General features: G+C 43.3%; 1 protein-coding gene across 2 annotated transcripts in view; it reads right to left on the bottom strand.

The window, feature by feature from the left end:
* Positions 1-2,796: 2,796 nt before the first annotated feature.
* The window catches only part of NFIL3 (nuclear factor, interleukin 3 regulated), a 37,889-nt gene continuing 19,279 nt past the window's right edge, over positions 2,797-21,406 (bottom strand). For both annotated transcript variants that reach the window (XM_063913672.1, XM_063913673.1), the window contains exon 2: positions 2,797-5,776. In XM_063913672.1, coding sequence (XP_063769742.1) covers positions 4,203-5,591 — 1,389 coding nt within the window. In that variant the 5' untranslated portion in view covers positions 5,592-5,776 and the 3' untranslated portion in view covers positions 2,797-4,202. The remainder of the gene's footprint in view (positions 5,777-21,406) is intronic.

The following is a 21,406-nucleotide window of genomic DNA, read 5'->3' as shown; positions in this document are numbered from 1 at the left end:
GCTATGTGGTCATACTATTCCTGGTTATGGTGAGTGTGGTGATTTTCTGTATATATATATACATATAAATATATATATACACACACACACACACACACACACACACACACACACACACACAGACACATATATACAAAAATATGCAAAAGCAGCAGGAGGCGTCTTGAGTACATAGACTGCTGTTCATCACTTGCAAGAACATCGGCCATCTGGGTAGCCCTCGGGTTTTGCAGAATGGCTGGGCTGTTCAAGCTGCTGGGGCCAGGAAAACTGCATCTGAAGACTCAGGCCCTGCCTCATCACCCCCAGAAAACTTTCTGGGAACACTGGACAGTTTTGCCCACCCCCAAATGTGGGCAACCTGTTAATCATGTGCAGAATGGGTCCTGCGCATGTGTAGTCCACATACCATCGGAGATGTACGCAAACCATCAGGGCTGAATCTGGCCCTATATTTAATGTGTCTGTATAGATTGACTTGTAATGGTAGTATGCAACAAAAAAGGTGCACGATACTGTGAAGGCTTGTCCTTTGTAAATGACTTGTGTGCCTTTTATAAGAGTGACACTTTGAAGAATGTAGTGGATGTTCTCTCTAAACCAAGAATGAACACAGCCTGAAAGACAATCTGAGTGCTTGTGATGATCCAGAGTCAAGGTTCAATTATTCTGGACAAGCAGCAACAACAAAAAATGAGTGTGAGACGTCAGATTATGTGATCTTTTTGCATTTTGTCCATTTTAGGGCCTAATTAATTTAGGATTGCAGTTGCAAAGCTGTTTGCAGCAGCTTTGCGATTGCAATCCTTAGCAATGCAAATGCATAACACCTCCTCCCTGCAATTATGATGCGATCGCATTATAGATTAACGTTCATCTGCGACAGCAGGCTGAGTAAACCTGAGCTTTACTCAGGCTTGTCGTGACAGGTGGCCTTGCGAGGCCGTGGAAACTGAGTCCACGACGCAGTACTTGGCCTCTCCACTCCCGTAAACCGGGGCGATACACCCGTTTTCCTGAATGCCTCTGGCTGTCAATCACGCAGATGCGTTTGCATTCCTGCACTGAGATCGCAGGAACCCTTCTGCACATGCGTAGGACCTGACCATCATGGAAATGCAGGAAGGATGAATTGTTTGAGAGAGGTTTTTTTTAGGTCTGCGCATGCTCCAGAGCCATGCATACACAATTATGGGGGGATGCAGAGTCGCATGCAGTCCAGTCACATCTCTGTCTGCAGGACAATAATAGCTGGGGCATTTCTGTGCTTTCAGGAGGGTGGCAAAAATAAAAAATATTGTTCAAGAAAGCTCAGATGAAATCTTGTCAGGAACAGAAATAATATACTAGAATATAATATACTGCAAATCTGTGCACATATAGCTAATTAAAGCATGGGGATTTTGTTCATATTTTGATCAAAACATTTAAGCCTGCAAGTCGTCAAGGGACCCCAATTCTATGCAAGTTGCTACACTAGCATATATTCCTAACATACTATTAAATTGCAGCTAAATGCACTCACCTCTCAGGTACAGAGGGTAACATCTATACATGGGCTGTCTTGTGATCCACCCCCAGCTCAGCCTTATATAGTCTAGACTGGAAACAGCCATGATAGCAGTAAGCAAAACTTTTGAAACACAGTCTTGTCCAGAGTATACCAGAGGCCCCTATACCATATCGAGAAAGATTCTATGGTCTAATGAGACCAAGAATGAACTCTTCAGCCTCATTGCTAACATTGCTCGTAATTCCAAGAACACATTCCTATCATGAACCAGAGGGACTGAGGTGAGCACAAGTGCCCAATGTTTTACTTATGCACCCACATCCCAATGCTTACTGCACGGGGACACAGATCAGAACTGCATGGAGATCTATGCAGTACCAATAGGCAATCCTGGGTGGTTACAGGGGGTGGCTCGAGTCAGTGGGTATTGAAAGACACAGTTCCAGTGACACCGGCAGCCAAATACCGTCGTACATTTTGAGCAACTATAGGGTTGCTGAGAAGTCCAATGGTGTGGTTCATGTTCGCTCGATGGTGTACCTGTGTGGGAAACATGGTGAATTACAGCTGCAGCTGGGGGGCGTCTCAATAGACAATAGACCGCCCATTGGCTGCAGCATTAGCCAAAGTTTGCAGTATTGGCTATGATGAAAGTGGCAGCAGCTACTGCTTAGCGCCCACCGCTGAATTAGGCCTATAATGTTTATGGAGAAGCTTACCTTCTTCCAGGACTGGAAAACTGGTCAAAATAGAGGCCAAAAAGTATGGTTTTTGATGGGAGCTGTAACAGGAATGAAGGAGCCCCTGGAAAACCAGCTGCATGGGGCTGCCCTTTTGGCTTTGGGGGGTGGGGTTGTTCTTGCACTACCAGCGGTTACTAAGTGACAGCATAACTTTTATGTATTTGTGCAATAACACATCCTACTACAAATAACTGTAATTCATCTTAATACAAAAATGTACTGAAGTGCACCATGGAGGGTCTAACACAAAAGGGTTTCTTGCTTCACAGAACATGTCACTTCAATGTCACTATGTGAAATAGTCTTTTGCTCTGGGTATAGACTACAGGTTATTCTATGCTCACCTGCTTTAAAATTGGGCTATTCAGATATTATAAAGATGATTTAAAAGTGTGCTAGTCAAATGCACCTTAATAAATGTATAAAATTGCCATCCTCTACCAGGCAATTACTCATAAAGAAACAGAAAATCAAGCATGATATTTCTATTATTCAGAATTTTAGAATTCAGGAGCCAATAAGACAAATCTAAAAGTCAGATTTAGCTGTAAAGGAGATTTCTATTTATTACACTCCAAAACTGATGAGCCATCAGTACAAGTTTCTGTGCTTTTTCATATACATGGAGCCATGTTCCTTTTGATACCATTATTAGCAACATTTGATTCATCTCTTCACTTCTAAGGTTAATAGTGTTGTCTTGAGGTTTTGAACAGAAACATATAAATCTGATAATCATTCAGGATGCCTTCCAAAATATGAGCATTCAGACCCTTCACTTTATTCAGACAACCTATTCAGGATGGTAGGTAAACATTACCTAGATAAACAATCCATCGTTGATACTAGATGGTTGACAGACAATAGGTTTGCAGTGTTAAAAGGTCAACAGTTAAATGGTTGCCATGGACTTAGGTCAACAGGATCAAAAAGTTGACACACACGTTGACAAAAAAAAAAAAGGTTGTTAGGGTTACGCAACTGGGGGCGGGTTAGTATTAGGCTGCTAGAGAGGATGGTTAGAGTAAAGATGGGTACACCTGGAACAATTTGTCAAACAATGTGGGCGTTCCCGATGACGCATCCCCACATAGTGCTGCATGGGGTGCTGCATGGGATGATCCATGGGGGGCGGCATAGCAATTAGTCGTGCACCGGATTGCTCCATGTGTATGGCCGCCAGACCGTCACATCGGTGGGTACACATCGTACCATGTGCACCCAACTTTAGGCACATGGGGCAGGGCTAGGGTTAAAATAAGAAAAAAAAACATGTGTCGAACATTTGCATATCATCATTTTGAACCTGTCGATCATGTCTACAATTTAACTGTTGACCTTTTGACCAGGTTGACCATTGGTGTCAATTTATTGACTATCTATGTACTGTCTATCTTTCAATCCACATCCTCGGAAACTTTATCAAAGAATACAATATACAAAACAATTCTACCTTTTATGACCAAGTCATCAGCTAGTAATATTTAACTGTAACACCATTCAATATTGACTTATTTGTCACATATACATGACACAAAACTACATAAAGGCGATTTATACATTGAGGATATTCACACTGGTACATCTGTAAACACACATACCCTGTCTGTTGCACTTGAAAAAGACCAAGGTCCCTTATTTGTCACCAATACTTTATTATAACTAGTAACTTGCACAATTTATAACAGACCAGCAAAAATAATGTTTAAAATATTTACAACCTTGCAATTGCTACGTAACTGTACACAAGGCAGAGTGATCATAACACAATCTAGTTTTCAGAATAATTGTGCACAAAAAAGACAATATTTAGTAGGACATCATTACATGACAGAACAGTAAAATGACGTCACAAGTCCAGTGAAAATGAGCATTTTACAAAACATATCAATTTACTGCAAACAACACCCTTTACATTAAGCATCTGCTTTCATTTCAGTAGTAATTTAGCTGGAATCTGAAGTACATATTTCTTGGGTAACTATAAGTCTTTTAAGTGAGGCAACCTCAGCAGATAAATTTGCTATACCTCGCTTTAAATACAAGCTCTCCGGCTCAGGAGCTTTATAGACATTGTCTGTCATTCCAACAATTCCAGCAGTTTTGCAAATATTTGGGAGTCTTTCAAGTTCCTTATGGTGCCACTGTCCTGATTTTATAGGCCAGTCTGTGATATTAGTCACTTGAACTGACAAAGGTGACAAAGATGAATGTACCATGGTTTCACTACTATGTTGTTCAGGAGAAAAGTGCCTTTTGGAGGACATGTCAATTGGCAAAGGCAGTTTTTGTGTGGCATCAAACACATTTTCCAGTGTTTCCATTTTGACCTGCATAGCTTTTGTCTTTATTCGCAGTTTGTGGGGCAGTGCAGAGGAATTCACTTCTGGGACCTTTATGACTGTTGTATGACCATTTTTCAGCTCAACAGGGGAGTGGATTGGACCTTTAGGAACCTGCTGCTCATCCTCCACATCAGAAGTCTTTCCAACCACTCCCTCATCAGCCTCTGATGTTCTCGGGGAGTTGCTGGAGGAACTGTTAATCTGCAGCAGAGGAGGAGAATGTGAGTATGCAGGAAACGTACTGCCAATAAAGTTCCGATAAATCGATGTTGCGTAGGAGGGATTATCTTCTCTAGGTTCCCGAGAAAAGTTCTCTATTTCCATAGGTTCCTGCTTTATCCTTTGAAAATTACTTTCAGAAGTTCTACAGTTGTTTTGGATGGGGTTTGGTTGGACATGTTCTCCAGACGATACCTCAGATACATCTGAAAGAGAGCTCTGTGGGGAGTGCTTGATTACAGAAATACAGCTACTGCTTATGAGAGGATGTTCATGTTCTTCTGAGTAAGACCTTACACTGGAAGTGGCATTTCCATATTCCTGAAAATACACAGCGGTAGCAGTAGTAACCTTTTGTATTTCTTGAGCGTATGATGTAGAACTTATCAAACCAAATTTAAGTTTTAAGGACAGCAGCTCTGTTTTCAGGTTTGCGTTTTCCTCTCCCAGTGCAATTAGTTTATTTTCCAGAACCATGTCATTTAACCTGCGCTTTTCTCGCGACCTCTTTGCAGCCTCATTGTTTTTCCTGCGTTTTTCCCAGTACATAGCATCTTTCTTTTCATCTGGAATAAATTCCCTTTTCCTGCGACATGATGAGGACTTGTTTTTCCCGACCATCCCCTCATTGTACAACATATCATTGCTAGAGTCCATTGATTCAGACATGTCGGGCATATTGGAATTAAGCACAAGTAAGTTCTCCATACCGTTTCTTGTATCAGCACATTCCTGCTCTTTTTTAATGGTAGGCATTTTCCGCAGCTGCATTAGCAACTGGAATTAGATACAGTTCACAGTTGCTGAGGAGAACTATTTTATGTTGTCCTTTAAACCATGTAAACATTAATACATTAGATATATGAATTTCCATCTGCTGTTAATACTCCTTGCTAGACTTTGGAGAAGTGAGTGTGTGACCATCCCCAGATTGTTTCTTGTGTATCCCTTGTCATCTGCAAAAGAAGAAAAAAAAAATATTTAAACACATATATATGGAGAAAACAATTGTCAAGTGCCGCATTGCTACGCAATACTACAATTGCAATTCTAAACAATGACCAGAATTCAATTCTCTTACGTTTACGTACCGGCAGCCACTAGATAGCACCCGATGGAGCAATTCAATTGTTGCTCCATTCAGGCGCAAACTGCTGTCGTTGAGCACAATTTCTGCTCACAGTTCCCCATGCTGGCGAGCTGAAATCAGCGAAAAGTGACCTGTTTGGGCACCCAAACTGCACTTTTCGCATTGCGCCCAACACATTGATTGGGTTTAACCATTTTACGTGGCTAAAACCGGGTTATCTGGACTTGATAAGTGCAAACTTTTGTTTTTTAATATCGCTTTAGAAGGGAGATTGGGCGCAATAAACAGTTGAATCATCCCCAATATTTCAGGGCCTTATAATGTCTGTCTGTGACTTATGCTAAAAGTCCCTCTTGCAAGGAAGAAGTTACCATTCCACTTAGTAACAGAAATGTTGGTTAGGTAGTGTGACCACAATCACAAACACTTCTGCAATTTTATAGGCCAATTGTAAAAGTCATATTTGTGGTTCATTTAAAACACGGATCAAGTGCAGCAATATGTTGTTGTTGTAGCAATTAATAATAATAATAATAATAATACAGATTTGTTTTAACAGAGCTTCTACAATGCTGAGTGGGGACACTACAGGATGTAGAGTACACAAGGAACAAAGTCTGAGATAAATGATTAATTGGTACTTGATATTTAAGAGAAGTGGAAATAATGAACTTAAGTGGAGAGGAAAAAGCCCCTATGACTGACAAGATCATCTATTTTGCAAAAAAAAAAAAAATCATCTAAATTTATACCTCATATTTTAACACATTTTAAGTAACAGATGTCCCTTATAACATAACCCTAGTATCAATCTATTTTGCATGTAATAAAAACAATAAACGAGAAGTGTATTAAGGGATCTCGGTGTCTACAGACGAAATAAAGCATGCTTTGAAGAAAGAAAGAAAAAAACATTTTACAGGTTTTCAACCTCTCCTGTTACTGTACGCTCATGTACTGAATGTTTTACAGTCCAGTGCTCAATGTCAAGGCTATAAATGTACAGAAGTAGGAGTTGATGGTACATGTGGACAGTTGAGATCTTGTTAAAGTGCTTATATCTGAAGACATGGATTTAGAAAACTATCTTATGAATTAACCAATTTGCGATTGTCAGATTTTAAAGGAAGAATTGAAATGGGATCTATTATTCTGCAGTGTATACTTTATAGTAGGACTTGCTGCAGTCAAAGATCTACATTGTTAACAGATGTAAGATTTCAGACGTGTAGTCTTAAGGGGGGTACACATGGAGAGATCCGTGCTTAAAATCTAAGCAATCTGACTAGATTGCTTAGAACTTAAGCATGGATCTGTTGTGTGTATGCCCTCCAGCGATAGCGATGTGCGGGACTATCGCCGGTGCTAGATTGAGCTTGCATGCAGGCTCAGTCTAGCAGGTCGCTCACTTCAGCGCTGTGTGAAGTGAGCGGCCCCCCGTACACCCCCCCTCACTCAGCACACATCGCGCTGTGCTGTGCGGGGGGAGAGATGTGTGCTGAGCGGTCTGTGATAGGTCGCTCACCACACATCTCTTTAGTGTGTACCCCCCTTTAGACTTATCTAGTTAATATGCTAACATTTTTTACAGTAGCTTCATTCAATTTACAATGTTAACTATATAAGGCATGACTTAAGCTGGGTAAGTTTTACTGGCAGACGGGATTCTGGCACCAGTCTCCTAAATGCGGGCATCCCCATACTGAAGCGACGACATTAATTCCGACAACGAAACAAATGCCGGTCAGCGGGGATTGGCAGTACACACAGACACAGATGTTAATGAAGAATGGAACGAACATGTTCCGTCCTTCATTAACATAAAAGAGGCTAGCGGCGGACGGTAAGATTGATGTGCAGTCCTGTGTACACACTGAGCGATGTAAGAGATTTGTTATTCCAAAACAGCATTTTGGAACGACCTCGCTCTAGTGCAGGGGTGGGCAATTATTTAAGCTGGAGGCCGCTTAACACTTCCAGTGAATATTCGAGGGCCACACATAAAATACTCCCCCCCCCCCCCCCCCTCCTCCTCTGGACCCATATAGCAGCTTCTTACTCCCCCCTCACCTGGACCCATATAGCAGTCACTATTCCCCCCTCCCTGGACCCATATAGCAGTCTCTATTCTCCCATCTTCCTTAAACCCATGTATCAGTCTCTACTCCCCTCCGTCCCCTGAACCCATATAGCAGTCACTATCCCCCCCCCCCCTATATAGTAGTCTATACCAGTGACGTGCGGTGGGGTGAGGCAGAGCCTTTCCTGTCATACTTACGTTTGTGTCATAGTTTTAACTGTGTAAAGTATATGATAAATGCAAAGAATATGTTAGAAATATCTTCTTTGCATTATTCTAATAATTTTTATAGCCAAAACTCTGGAGTAAAAAGTCTATGGCAGGTGAGGCGCCTGTCTTTTCTGCACTTCTCTGATCAAACCTCACCAGATTTCCAGCAGTTTATACTGCTGCACCTGTGTATTATGCCCAGATGTACCCTTTGACTCATATATTGTGTGTAAATCTGGCTCTGGGGCCAGCCAGTGCCTCCTGAGCCATTTAGCTCACAGCACGTCCCTGGTCTATACCCCTCTCCCCTAGACCCATATAGCAGCTTTTAAACACCAGACAGATCCCTTTACCAACCTTTGATGTCTTTTTTTTTAACAATGCCCGATCCGCTGCACAGAACCGCTGCTGCTGCCCGCTACCCTCTGCACACTCCTGCGGTGGCTCCGCCCCCACGCCGCCTAGCACCTGATGTCACAGAGGAAATCCTGGTCAGCAGACCCTGTGATGTGACCAGTTCTTTCCTCAGCGGCGCCGCATCTCGGAGCTCTGTAGCACAATGACAAGCGGCTCAGCCAGTCAGGCCGCTTGTCAATGCACACTGTGGGGGACAGCGGGCCAGGCAGGATCGGTTTGTGGTCGCATGTTGCCCACCCCTACTCTAGTGTGTACCCAGCTTTAGTGTAACGTAAACACTTTCATGAATTCTATAGAACTAAACCACCATATGGCTCCTATATGTGGTATTTCAGGCTTTGACAAAACATGTCAGTATGTAAATAAACTGGAGCAACCTTTTACTTTACAAAAGAAAGCAACTGGTAACTACAATAGTATACGGGGGGGGGGGGGGATTCAAAAATGGGTGGCAAGTCACAGCTTGCTTTACCCATCATAAAGGGAAAAAACAATATGTTTTTGTTTTGGTTAATCAATTAACAAAACAGCTAAGTGTTTAAAACAGGTGATTCATGTCTGATAACTAGCTTATTCGCTGCTAATTAAAAAATACCAAACATTAATCACGTGATTTCCATCAACAAGGCTTTTCATACAACAAATTATTAGCCGGTACATGGAATGGATGACTTGCTGACTGTGTATGCTTGGCAGAAAAATGATGCTTCTGTTTTTGTGATTACTCACCATGGTTTGTTAGGTTTTCAGTGAATCAAAAATAGCAAAAGAACAACTGTTCACATAAATATATCTAGCCAGCTAAACTCACTGAGAATGCTGCCAAGGTACACAAAGGCAGCCAACAAGGTTAGCTTCTCACTCACTTACAATGGCTCATTAATCTCATTTTATCTTTGTCTTTGAAATAAAAACACTTAAAGACAATCTTTACAAAAAAAAAAACCCATCAAGGTGCGGGTATATACAAATATGCATATGGGTATAAAAAAAGCATTCAGTTCATATGAGACATTATATAAATGACTTGTGTTGTGAATGACAATCGCTAATTGCTACACACCACATCTCTAGTCTTCTTGTGTCTACCATATAGTATAAACTAGAATTTACAAAGGCTAAAAAACTGCCTGCTAGACTACCAAGTTCTGGCTTACCAAGGTAACATATATTATTGGATGAGACGACTTTTCTCTATGTGAAAGTCTACTGGATGTTGTCCCTACAGCTCCCTCTTTTTTTCTTTTTTCCTTAAGAAAATCTGCCACCCATGGGATAATTGCTAATCTCGGGAGAAAGGGCATAACAACTGTCTTTTTAATACATGCATATTGCACACGGAACTATGCAAAACATTTTTTATATATATAGACCATATGTATTAATTGTGCAAATATTAAAAAGCACTGGTACAAACAATGAACACAAAACGGAGATGTACTAAGCCTTGGAGAGTGACAAAGTGGAGAAAGATAACGTATCAACCAGTCAGCTCCTGTCATTTTTAAAACACAGTCTGTAACACGGCAGTGAGGAGCTGAATGTCTGGTACTTTATCTCTCTCCATTTTATCACTCTCCAAGGCTTAGTACAAAGTATGACCTGTAATAGATATATTAAGCAATGAGTGCATGTACTTTAGATAGGGAAATTATAATGTTACCAGGCCACTGCTGACAGGCAGGCCAAGGGAGTATGATAAAACCTGAATTACAGTAGGTCTCCTTGGGATCAGTACGAGATCCCGCCACACGAGATCCCAGCGGTCGGAATACTGACACCGGGATCCCGAGCGGCACAATGCCGACAGGGGGGGCAAGCGCAATGCAGCCCCTTGCGGGCTCGCTGCGCTCGCCACGCTGCAGGCCCGGAATTTATTCTCCCTCTATGGGTGTCGTGGACATCCACAGAGGGAGAATATGTCAGCATTGTGCCGGTCGGGATCCCGGTGTCGGGATTCCGACCGCCGGGATCCCGTCCGGCGGGATCTTGACCGCATCCCATCTCCTCTATTGTTACAGTAATTAATTGCAGCGGGATTAACTATTTAGGTGGTTCTAAATGACACCGATAGTATGGAAACATTGTAACAGGTAAAAAAAATTGTTGTCTATAAAGAAGGTTCTATCTGTTCCAAGAAAACCTCCATTTTGGAAGAGAAATCAACAAAGTTATTACCTATGAGTTCAAAGCATCACAAATGCATAAAAATGTAGTCATAAATGCATTTGGTGGTTTTGTTGCAAGATTTAAAGCAATTTTTGTTTTTTTACAGGCACTACTCGCCCAATTTGAAAAAAAAAACGTGGTCTGACGAACCCCCTGAGGGCTAATAGAGAGGTTCTATTACATGGTACATAAATACATTATACCAGATTGTTTTTAAAACATGTTGACTGTAAAGGCCCTGTAAAACTATGGTTGCAAATAACCACTGACTACATGTCAGGTGCCACCATCTCAATTCTTATAGATACCACTACATGCCCACTGACTAATGGGTTTAGAATGTGGCATAGTGCCTCAGTTGTATTTTGAGCTGTGTTCACATCCAAACAACTGCCTCACAGTGTGTCACATGTATTTCCAGTCATGGAAGCAATAGTGACCTAATTTAATGATATGACTGTATCCTGTGCACTTTATGAACCCACTTCTCTAGACATTTTCATCTAGATATGAAGATAATCATTTTGAAATCTTTTTTAACAACACTGTTCATATCGCTCGCACACATCGGCAAGTGTGTAGGGCGCATAGGGGTTAAGCTATAAAATCTGTGGGATCATATGTAAAACGCTTTCCTCTCTACATACTGTATATACAGCTTGGAGCCTGTGATCCCACCAGATACCATTTGTGCTAATCCTTCTGTCATATATATCTGATTCACTGGATTCTCTCTAGTAATTATTATCAAATAAAATCTGCTTTAATCCAGTAATAAAATTCTTATTCTTGTGCTAAGAAAACCCCTACCTGGATTTAACATGTAAATAAACGATTATCATTTTCTGCACTGATTCCTCATAAAACAGATCTTAATCCTATTTCATATGAGTCAGTGCTGCTTGCGCTTTTATTTAGTTTGTGGTAATGACAGTAAGAGCAGTTCAAACAGTATAATAGCACTTCTTTCAACAGTACTTTCATTACGTTTTATCACAAAGGCTCTAAATGACCAAGCACATAAAGAAATATGCATACACATACAGAAACTGGGGACGTTCGGATACGTTACTGCAAACCTAAGCTGGATTTGAAAAATTCTCCTTTGGGCAGCACTTAACAGTGAGGCCAAACAGCCCTATATCCAAGGACCGAAACGAGTCATTTTATTTCTTATACCCCTTTCACACTGCCAATGCCGGATCCCACTGGAAACGGGTCCTTCCTGGGTGGGATCCGGCATTGGCCGCTGCTGCAGGCTTCCCCAACCCGGCAATATGCCGGGCGGGTTGCCATAGCAGTGGGGGGCGGAGCCGGTGGTGGGTTCAGCGGTGGAGGTGGGGCTGGGAGATGAGATCCTCTTTGCGCCGCCTCTCCCTGCTGTAGTAAACGGGTCCCGGGATGCATCGACCCTGGAGCCCGTTTACGCAGCCACTGACCCGGTATTCAACCCGGGTATAACACTGCTTTATTCCCAGGTTGAATTGCCGGGTCAGGCAACACGCGATTTCGGCTATGCCCTTTTCACACCGCATGTCGACCCGGCAATATGCCGGGTCGATACCGGGTTATTTGTGCGGTGTGAAAGTGGTATTACTGTTGTTACAGGATGTGTGGACTGAATTCCTTCAGCAATTGTGGTTCATTGTTACAGTCATGTAACAAAGACAATCACGTCAACACTGATTTTATTATCAGGCTTTACTTTTCACCTATGTTTTTCCAAGACACTGACTGGTACAACCATGCCTGTAACATGGAAAGAGGGAAAGGTCTTTACTTGTCCAATCACTAGTTTTACATCACTTGCGACCTCATTATATTACTCACGTATTGCTAAATTCATAATGACCAGACATGAAACAATACTTTTGTGCCTTTAAGAGTTAAATGTTTATGTAAGCAAATTCACCAACATAAATAAACATTTCTAGATTACAAACCATCCATTAAGCAAATATGTACTGTACATGTACTTTTATGGATTAAGGGTCTATTTACTAAGCCTTGGATGGAGATAATGTGGAAGGAAATAATGGGGTCAATTCAATTTGCTGACAGTTGAATAGCGCCGGGAATTAGCTCCCGGCTCTATTCAATACAGCGCCATGTGACACTTAATTGTCAGGATTTCTTCTCTCACCCCCAGGGGGTGCGAGCAGAAATCCGACAAAAAAGCTGGCGCAGGGCCAGCGCAAGGCAGATTCTGTCGGAAATCCACATGGCGCCGGACAGTTAAGTTGGAAAATGCCCGTTCTCCCCGACAAATCAACCTGCTAAGCCCGGGAGAACGGGCATTCACGACTTAACATGAGCAGAATTGAATAGTGGAGGGAGCTAATTCCCGGCGCTATTCAACTGTCGGCAAATCGAATTGACCCCAATGTACCAGCCAATTCCTTGCAAAATATATTTGGATCTCTTTAATGCTTTGCAGATATACCAAAAGAAAACTGCTTTTTTTCCCCATTTTATGAACACATTAACAGATACAATACTGTAAAAACTCAGAAAAGTGCTACATCTATACATATAATAAAACTGTAAAGGTTGTGTCTGTATATAGCCTTTTTTTTTTTTTTAGAAATATACTTCTAGGGACTGTTTATGAACTATAGAGACAAAAAAAAAATCTGAATTTTTATCTGTTTGTCATGTCTAACTATCGTGTCACAGGCTGTGTTTGAAAAATGACAGGAGCTAATGGGCTGGTACTTTATCTCCGTTTACTTAATCTCCAGCCAAGGCTTAGTAAATAGACCCCTATATACTGTGGTCTCTTCCTTCTTATTTACTCTATTGTCAGTGGTATGTATGTATTTCAGCAATTCAATGAAAATAGACTGCAATTTACGGAGAGCGGAAGTACTTTATAAGACAGTCTTTATTTTATAGTTGGACGAATGGATAAATATCCTTTTTTGTTTCGAATAATCCACTTTAACAAATACTTTTGATCGTATGGATTATTCGGGTCTGGGACTCCAGGTCGACACCAAACAGGTCAACACACCTTAGATCGACGCCAATTGGTCGACACTTTAGGTCGACACACCTTATGTCAACATGGGCAAAAGGTTGACATGGACAAAAGGTGGCCATGAACAAGGTCGACATGGAAAAAGGTCGACATGAGTTTTTATGTTATTTTGGTGTTGTTTTCTTCGTAGAGTGACCGGGAACCCCAATTAGTGCACTGCGTTCCCTCGCATGGTGAGCGAACTTCGGGCATGGTGCCTCACTCCGCTGCCGCTGCGCTCTGCACAGGTTACCGTTCCCAATCCATGTGGATCATAAAGTATGAAAAAGTTCAGATTTTTTATTTTATTTTAACAAACTCATGTCGACCTTTTTCCATGTCGACCTTTTGGCCATGTCGACCTAAGGTGTGTCGACCTTTTTGTTGTCAACCTGGAGTCCGGATACCGGATTATTCATCATGATAATAAGAATTTACTTACCGATAATTCTATTTCTCGGAGTCCGTAGTGGATGCTGGGGTTCCTGAAAGGACCATGGGGAATAGCGGCTCCGCAGGAGACAGGGCACAAAAAAGTAAAGCTTTTACCAGATCAGGTGGTGTGCACTGGCTCCTCCCCCTATGACCCTCCTCCAGACTCCAGTTAGGTACTGTGCCCGGACGAGCGTACACAATAAGGGAGGCAATTTGAATCCCGGGTAAGACTCATACCAGCCACACCAATCACACCGTACAACTTGTGATCTAAACCCAGTTAACAGTATGATAACAGAAAGAGCCTCTTAAAGATGGCTCCTTAACAATATAACCCGAATTTGTTAACAATAACTATGTACAGTATTGCAGATAATCCGCACTTGGGATGGGCGCCCAGCATCCACTACGGACTCCGAGAAATAGAATTATCGGTAAGTAAATTCTTATTTTCTCTATCGTCCTAAGTGGATGCTGGGGTTCCTGAAAGGACCATGGGGATTATACCAAAGCTCCCAAACGGGCGGGAGAGTGCGGATGACTCTGCAGCACCGAATGAGAGAATTCCAAGTCCTCTTTTGCCAGGGTATCAAATTTGTAGAATTTTACAAACGTGTTTTCCCCCGACCACGTAGCTGCTCGGCAGAATTGTAATGCCGAGACCCCTCGGGCAGCCGCCCAAGATGAGCCCACCTTCCTTGTGGAATGGGCCTTAACAGATTTAGGCTGTGGCAGGCCTGCCACAGAATGAGCAAGTTGAATTGTGTTACAAATCCAACGAGCAATCGTCTGCTTAGAAGCAGGGGCACCCAACTTGTTGGGTGCATATAGTATCAACAGCGAGTCAGATTTTCTGACTTCAGCCGTCCTTGAAATGTATATTTTTAAGGCTCTGACAACGTCCAACAACTTGGAGTCCTCCAAGTCGCCAGTGGCCGCAGGCACCACAATAGGTTGGTTCAGGTGAAACGCTGATACCACCTTAGGGAGAAAATGCGGACGAGTCCTCAGTTCTGCCCTATCCGAATGGAAGATTAGATAAGGGCTTTTATAAGATAAAGCCGCCAATTCAGATACTCTCCTGGCGGAAGCCAGGGCCAGTAACATAGTCACTTTCCATGTGAGATATTTAAAATCCACCTTTTTCAATGGTTCAAACCAATGGGATTTGAGGAAATCTAAAACTACATTTAGATCCCACGGTGCCACCGGAGGCACCACAGGAGGCTGTATATGCAGTACTCCTTTAACAAAAGTCTGTACCTCAGGAACTGAGGCCAATTCTTTTTGGAAGAATATTGACAGGGCCGAAATTTGAACCTTAATAGATCTCAATTTGAGACCCCTAGACAATCCTGATTGTAGGAAATGTAGGAAACGACCCAGTTGAAATTCCTCCGTCGGAACACTCCGATCCTCGCACCACGCGACATATTTTCGCCAAATGCGGTGATAATGTTTCGCGGTGACTTCCTTCCTTGCCTTAATCAAGGTAGGAATGACTTCTTCTGGAATGCCTTTCCCTTTTAGGATCTGGCGTTCAACCGCCATGCCGTCAAACGCAGCCGCGGTAAGTCTTGAAAGAGACAGGGACCCTGTTGTAGCAGGTCCCTTCTCAGAAGTAGAGGGCACGGGTCGTCCGTGACCAACTCTTGAAGTTCCGGGTACCAAGTCCTTCTTGGCCAATCCGGAGCCACTAGTATTTCTTACTCCTCCTCACCGTATAATCTTCAATACCTTTGGTATGAGAGGCAGAGGAGGAAACACATATACTGATTTGTACACCCAAGGTGTTACCAGTGCGTCCACAGCTATTGCCTGTGGATCTCTTGACCTGGCGCAATACTTGTCCAGTTTCTTGTTGAGGCGAGACGCCATCATGTCTACCATTGGTCTTTCCCAACAGTTTATTAGCATGTGGAAGACTTCTGGATGAAGACCCCCCTCTCCCGGGTGTATATCGTGTCTGCTGAGGAAGTCTGCTTCCCAGTTGTCCACGCCCGGGAAGAACACTGCTGACAGTGCTATTACGTGATTCTCCGCCCAGCGAAGAATCTTGGCAGCTTCTGCCATTTCACTCCTGCTTCTTGTGCCGCCCTGTCTGTTTACATGGGCGACCGCCGTGATGTTGTCCGACTGAATCAACACCGGTTTTCCTTGCAGGAGTGGTTCCGCCTGGCTTAGAGCATTTTAGATTGCTCTTAGTACCAGAATGTTTATGTGAATAGACTTTTCCAGGTTCGTCCATACCCCCTGGAAGTTTCTTCCTTGTGTGACTGCTCCCCAACCTCTCAGGCTGGCGTCCGTGGTCACCAGGATCAAATCCTGTATGCCGAATCTGCGGCCCTCCAATAGATGAGCCTTTTGCAACCACCACAGAAGATATACCCTTGTCCTTGGCGACAGGGTTATTCGCAGGTGCATCTGAGGATGCGACCCTGACCATTTGTCCAACAGATCCCTTTGGAAAATTCTTGCATGGAATCTGCCGAATGGAATTGCTTCGTAAAAAGCCACCATTTTTCCCAGGACTCTTGTGCATTGATGTACAGACACCTTTCCTGGTTTTAGGAGGTTCCTGACAGGTCGGATAACTCCTTGGCTTTTTCCTCGGGAAGAAAAACCTTTTTCTGAACCGTGTCCAGAATCATCCCTAGGAACAGCAGACGTATCGTCGGAAAACAGCTGCGATTCTTGGAATATTTAGAATCCAGTCGTGCCGTCGAAGAACTACTTTAGATAGTGCTCTTCCGACCTCCAACTGTTCTCTGGAACTTGCCCTTTTTAGGTCGTGCAAGTAAGGGATAATTTAGATGCCTTTTTTCTTTGAAGAAACATCTTTTCGGCCATTACCTTGGTAAAAAGGCCCGGGGTGCCGTGGATAATTCAAACGGCATCGTCTGAAACTGATATTGACAGTTCTGTACCACGAACCAGAGGTACCCTTGATGAGAAGGACAAATTTTGGACATGGAGGTAATCCTTGATGTCCAGGGACACCATATAGTCCCCTTTTTTCCGGTTCGCTATCACTGCTCTGAGTGACTTTATCTCGATTTGAACCTTTTATGTAAGTGTTCAAAACATTTTAGATTTAGACTATGTGTCACCAAGCCGTCTGGCTTCAGTACCACAATATAGTGTGGAAAAATAATACCCTTTTCCTTGTCGTAGGAGGGGTACTTTGATTATCACCTGCTGGATATACAGCTTGTGAATTGTTTCCAATGCTGCCTCCCTGTCGGAGGGAGCCGTTGGTAAAGCAGACTTCAGGAAGCTGCGAGGAGAAGATGTCTCGACTCTCCAATCTTTACCCCTGGGATAATACTTGTACGATCTAGGGGTCAACTTGCGAGTGATCCCACTGCGCCCTGAGACTCTTGAGACTACCCCCCCACCTTGAGTCCGCTTGCACGGCCCCAGCGTCATGCTGAGGACTTGGCAGACGCGGTGGAGGGCTTCTTTTCCTGGGAAAGGGCTGCCTGCTGCAGTCTACTTCCCTTACCTCTATGTCTGGGCAGATATGACTGGCCTTTTGCCTGCATGCCCTCATGGGAAAGGAAAGATTGAGGCTGAAAAGACGGTGTCTTTTTTAGCTGAGATGTAACTTGGGGTAAAAAAGGTTGGATTTCCCAGCTGTTGCTGTGGTCCCCAGGTCCGATGGACCGACCCCCAAATAACTCCTTCCCTTTATACAGCAATACTTCCATCTGCCGTATGGGATCTGTATCACCTGACCACTGTCGTGTCCCTGACATCTTCTGAGAGATATGGACAACGCACTTATCTTGATGCCAGAGAGCAAATATCCCTCTGTGCATCTCACATACATATATATAGAATGCATCCTATTAAATGCTCTACATGAATAAAATATTTTCAGTCAGGGAATCCGACCAAGCCAACCCAGCACTGCATCTCCAGGCTGATGGCGATCGCTGGTCGCAGTATAACCACCGTATGTGTGTATATACTTTTTAGGATATTTTTCCAGCTTCCTATCAGCTGGCTCCTTGAGGGCGGCCGTATCTGGAGACGGTAACGCCACTTGATAAGCGTGTGAGCGCCTTATCACCCTAAGGGGTGTTTCCCAACGTACCCTAATTTCTGGCGGGAAAGGGTATAACGCCAATATTTGCTATCGGGGTAACCCTACGCATCATCACACACTTCATTTTATTTTATCTGATTCAGGAAAAACTACAGGTAGTTTTTTCACTCCCACATAATACCCTTTCTTGTGGTACTTGTAGTATCAGAAACACGTAACACCTCCTTCATTGCCCTTAACGTGTGGCCCTAATGAGAAATACGTTTGTTTATTCACCGTCGACACTGTATTCAGTGTCCGTGTCTGTGTCTGTGTCGACCGACTGAGGTAAATGGGCGTTTTTTAAAACCCCTGACGGTGTTTCTGAGACGCCTGGACCGGTCCTAATAGATTGTCGGCCGTCTCATGTCGTCAACCGACCTTGCAGCGTGTTGACATTCTCACGTAATTCTCTAAATAAGCCATCCATTCCGGTGTCGACTCCCTAGAGAGTGACATCACCATTACAGGCAATTTCTCCGCCTCCTCACCAACATCGTCCTCATACATGTCGACACACACGTACCGACACACAGCACACACACCGGGAATGCTCTGACAGAGGACAGGACCCACTAGCCCTTTGGGGAGACAGAGGGAGAGTCTGCCAGCACACACCAAAAACGCTATAATTATATAGGGACAACCTTATATAAGTGTTTCTCCCTTATAGCATCTTTTATATATATACAATATCGCCAAAATCAGTGCCCCCCCTCTCTGTTTTAACCCTGTTTCTGTAGTGCAGTGCAGGGGAGAGCCTGGGAGCCTTCTCTCCAGCTTTTCTGTGAGAGAAAATGGCGCTGTGTGCTGAGGAGATAGGCCCCGCCCCTTTTTCGGCGGCCTCGTCTCCCGCTATTTTTGAAGTTAGGCAGGGGTTAAATATCTCCATATAGCCTCTGTGGGCTATATGTGAGGTATTTTTTGCCTCTAATAAGGTTTTTATTTGCCTCTCAGAGCGCCCCCCCCAGCGCTCTGCACCCTCAGTGACTGTTGTGTGAAGTGTGCTGAGAGGAAAATGGCGCACAGCTGCAGTGCTGTGCGCTACCTTTATGAAGACTCAGGAGTCTTCAGCCGCCGATTTTGGACCTCTTCTCTCTTCAGCGTCTGCAAGGGGGCCGGCGGCGCGGCTCCGGTGACCATCCAGGCTGTACCTGTGATCGTCCCTCTGGAGCTAGTGTCCAGTAGCCAAGCAGCAAATCCACTCTGCACGCAGGTGAGTTCACTACTTCTCCCCTAAGTCCCTCGTTGCAGTGATCCTGTTGCCAGCAGGACTCACTGTAAAGTAAAAAACCTAAGCTAAACTTTCTCTAAGCAGCTCTTTAGGAGAGCCACCTAGATTGCACCCTTCTCGTTCGGGCACAAAATCTAACTGGAGTCTGGAGGAGGGTCATAGGGGGAGGAGCCAGTGCACACCACCTGATCTGGTAAAAGCTTTACTTTTTTGTGCCCTGTCTCCTGCGGAGCCGCTATTCCCCATGGTCCTTTCAGGAACCCCAGCATCCACTTAGGACGATAGAGAAAGTTACATTATTAATTAAATTGTTTTATTCTATTATAGGTAACATGAAAAAATACATTGCTACCACTCAATTTATGCCGGGCATACACGGGCAGATAAAATGCCTGTCAGACCTACAGGCATTTTATCTGCCACTGCCAATATCCAGGTTAAGGCCCATACACACTTGACGATGCACACATCGTTAACGACCGTCGTTAACGACTTCCCTTGAACTTCCCTTGAACAGCTGAGCAAACGACATGAGCATACACACTACCAACGACCAAAGACGAAAGACCAAAGACCATTCATCGTTGAAGCATCCAAGCTGAACAGTTTATTAAAATAATGAGCTGGGAACAGGGCTGGTGAACAGTGGCTTGGTCGTTGGTCTTTCACACCATACACATTCAACGACGTCTCTGGTCGGTAACGACCATAGTGGAAATTGAGCATACATGCTCCACAGATAAGCGAGGGTCGTTAACGTCCCGCGGGGCTGCGCATCGGTGGTCGTCGGATGCATACACACTTGACGATATAATGAGCGACGTCGTTGATGAGGGCTGAAATGAACGACGTCGTTCATTTTATCGTCAAGTGTGTATGGGCCTATACACTGTGAGATTTGTCAGAGTGTATGTCACATGATATCACCGCTCCACACTAGGAGAGGAGACATTTGCCCTTTCCTTCCCATGTGAAGGAACAGGGAAATTTCCATTGGTTGGCTGCGGTAGGGCATACACTGACTGATGCAGCCAACCAGACACTTAGGAAATATTGCATCAGGGGGACATGCTGGACGATCAGGGATGCTCGACCGATCAATATTTTCAGATTGGTCGGCCACATACACGCTGCAATTATCTGGCCAATTCACTGATATCGGGCGGATCGGCCAGATAATTGTAGCATGTATGCCCAGCACAAGTAAACATTTACATGAATAGTTTCAGTAAATATTTAAAATTTTATATTAGACTATTGTTATATAATTTGTTACACAACATTCTATGCAACCTGGGTGACAGAGAACCAGCACCCTACTCCTCTAAGCAAATGCCCCATACTTTCCAATTCATAATCCCTTCATATCCCCTTTATAAATTTAAGCAGTGTGATAAATTATTTTCTAGCATGCAGATATTATGCATTTGTGATACAATTTTGGATTACACAAATTCTGGCCAACTCAACGGGAAGACAGTTAAATGTGAAGATTCACTTTGTTATTTTTTTCAACCTAATCGTATAACTGTACATAGTTATTTAGTGAAGAATTAAACTGTTACTTAAATGAGACAATGACATTTAAAGTAATTTCTATAAGCCATTTCTATACATTGTTTTATGTAAGTCACTGAGTACATAAAAAACCTCAAAGTCATCAGATGGGTTTTATGCTGTATAACTGGTGTATTGTATTTTCCTTGTAAAATATATTTGGATCTCTTGAATGCTTTGCAGATTTACCAAAAGAAAACTGCTTTTTCCCCCATTTTATGAACACAGTAACAGATACAATACTGTAAAAACTCAGAAAAGGGCTACATCTATACATATTATAAA

Source organism: Pseudophryne corroboree, chromosome 1 (genome assembly GCF_028390025.1).
Source record: "Pseudophryne corroboree isolate aPseCor3 chromosome 1, aPseCor3.hap2, whole genome shotgun sequence".
Classification (NCBI taxonomy): Eukaryota; Metazoa; Chordata; class Amphibia; order Anura; family Myobatrachidae; genus Pseudophryne; species Pseudophryne corroboree.
This window is presented reverse-complemented; position numbering and strand designations above follow the sequence as displayed.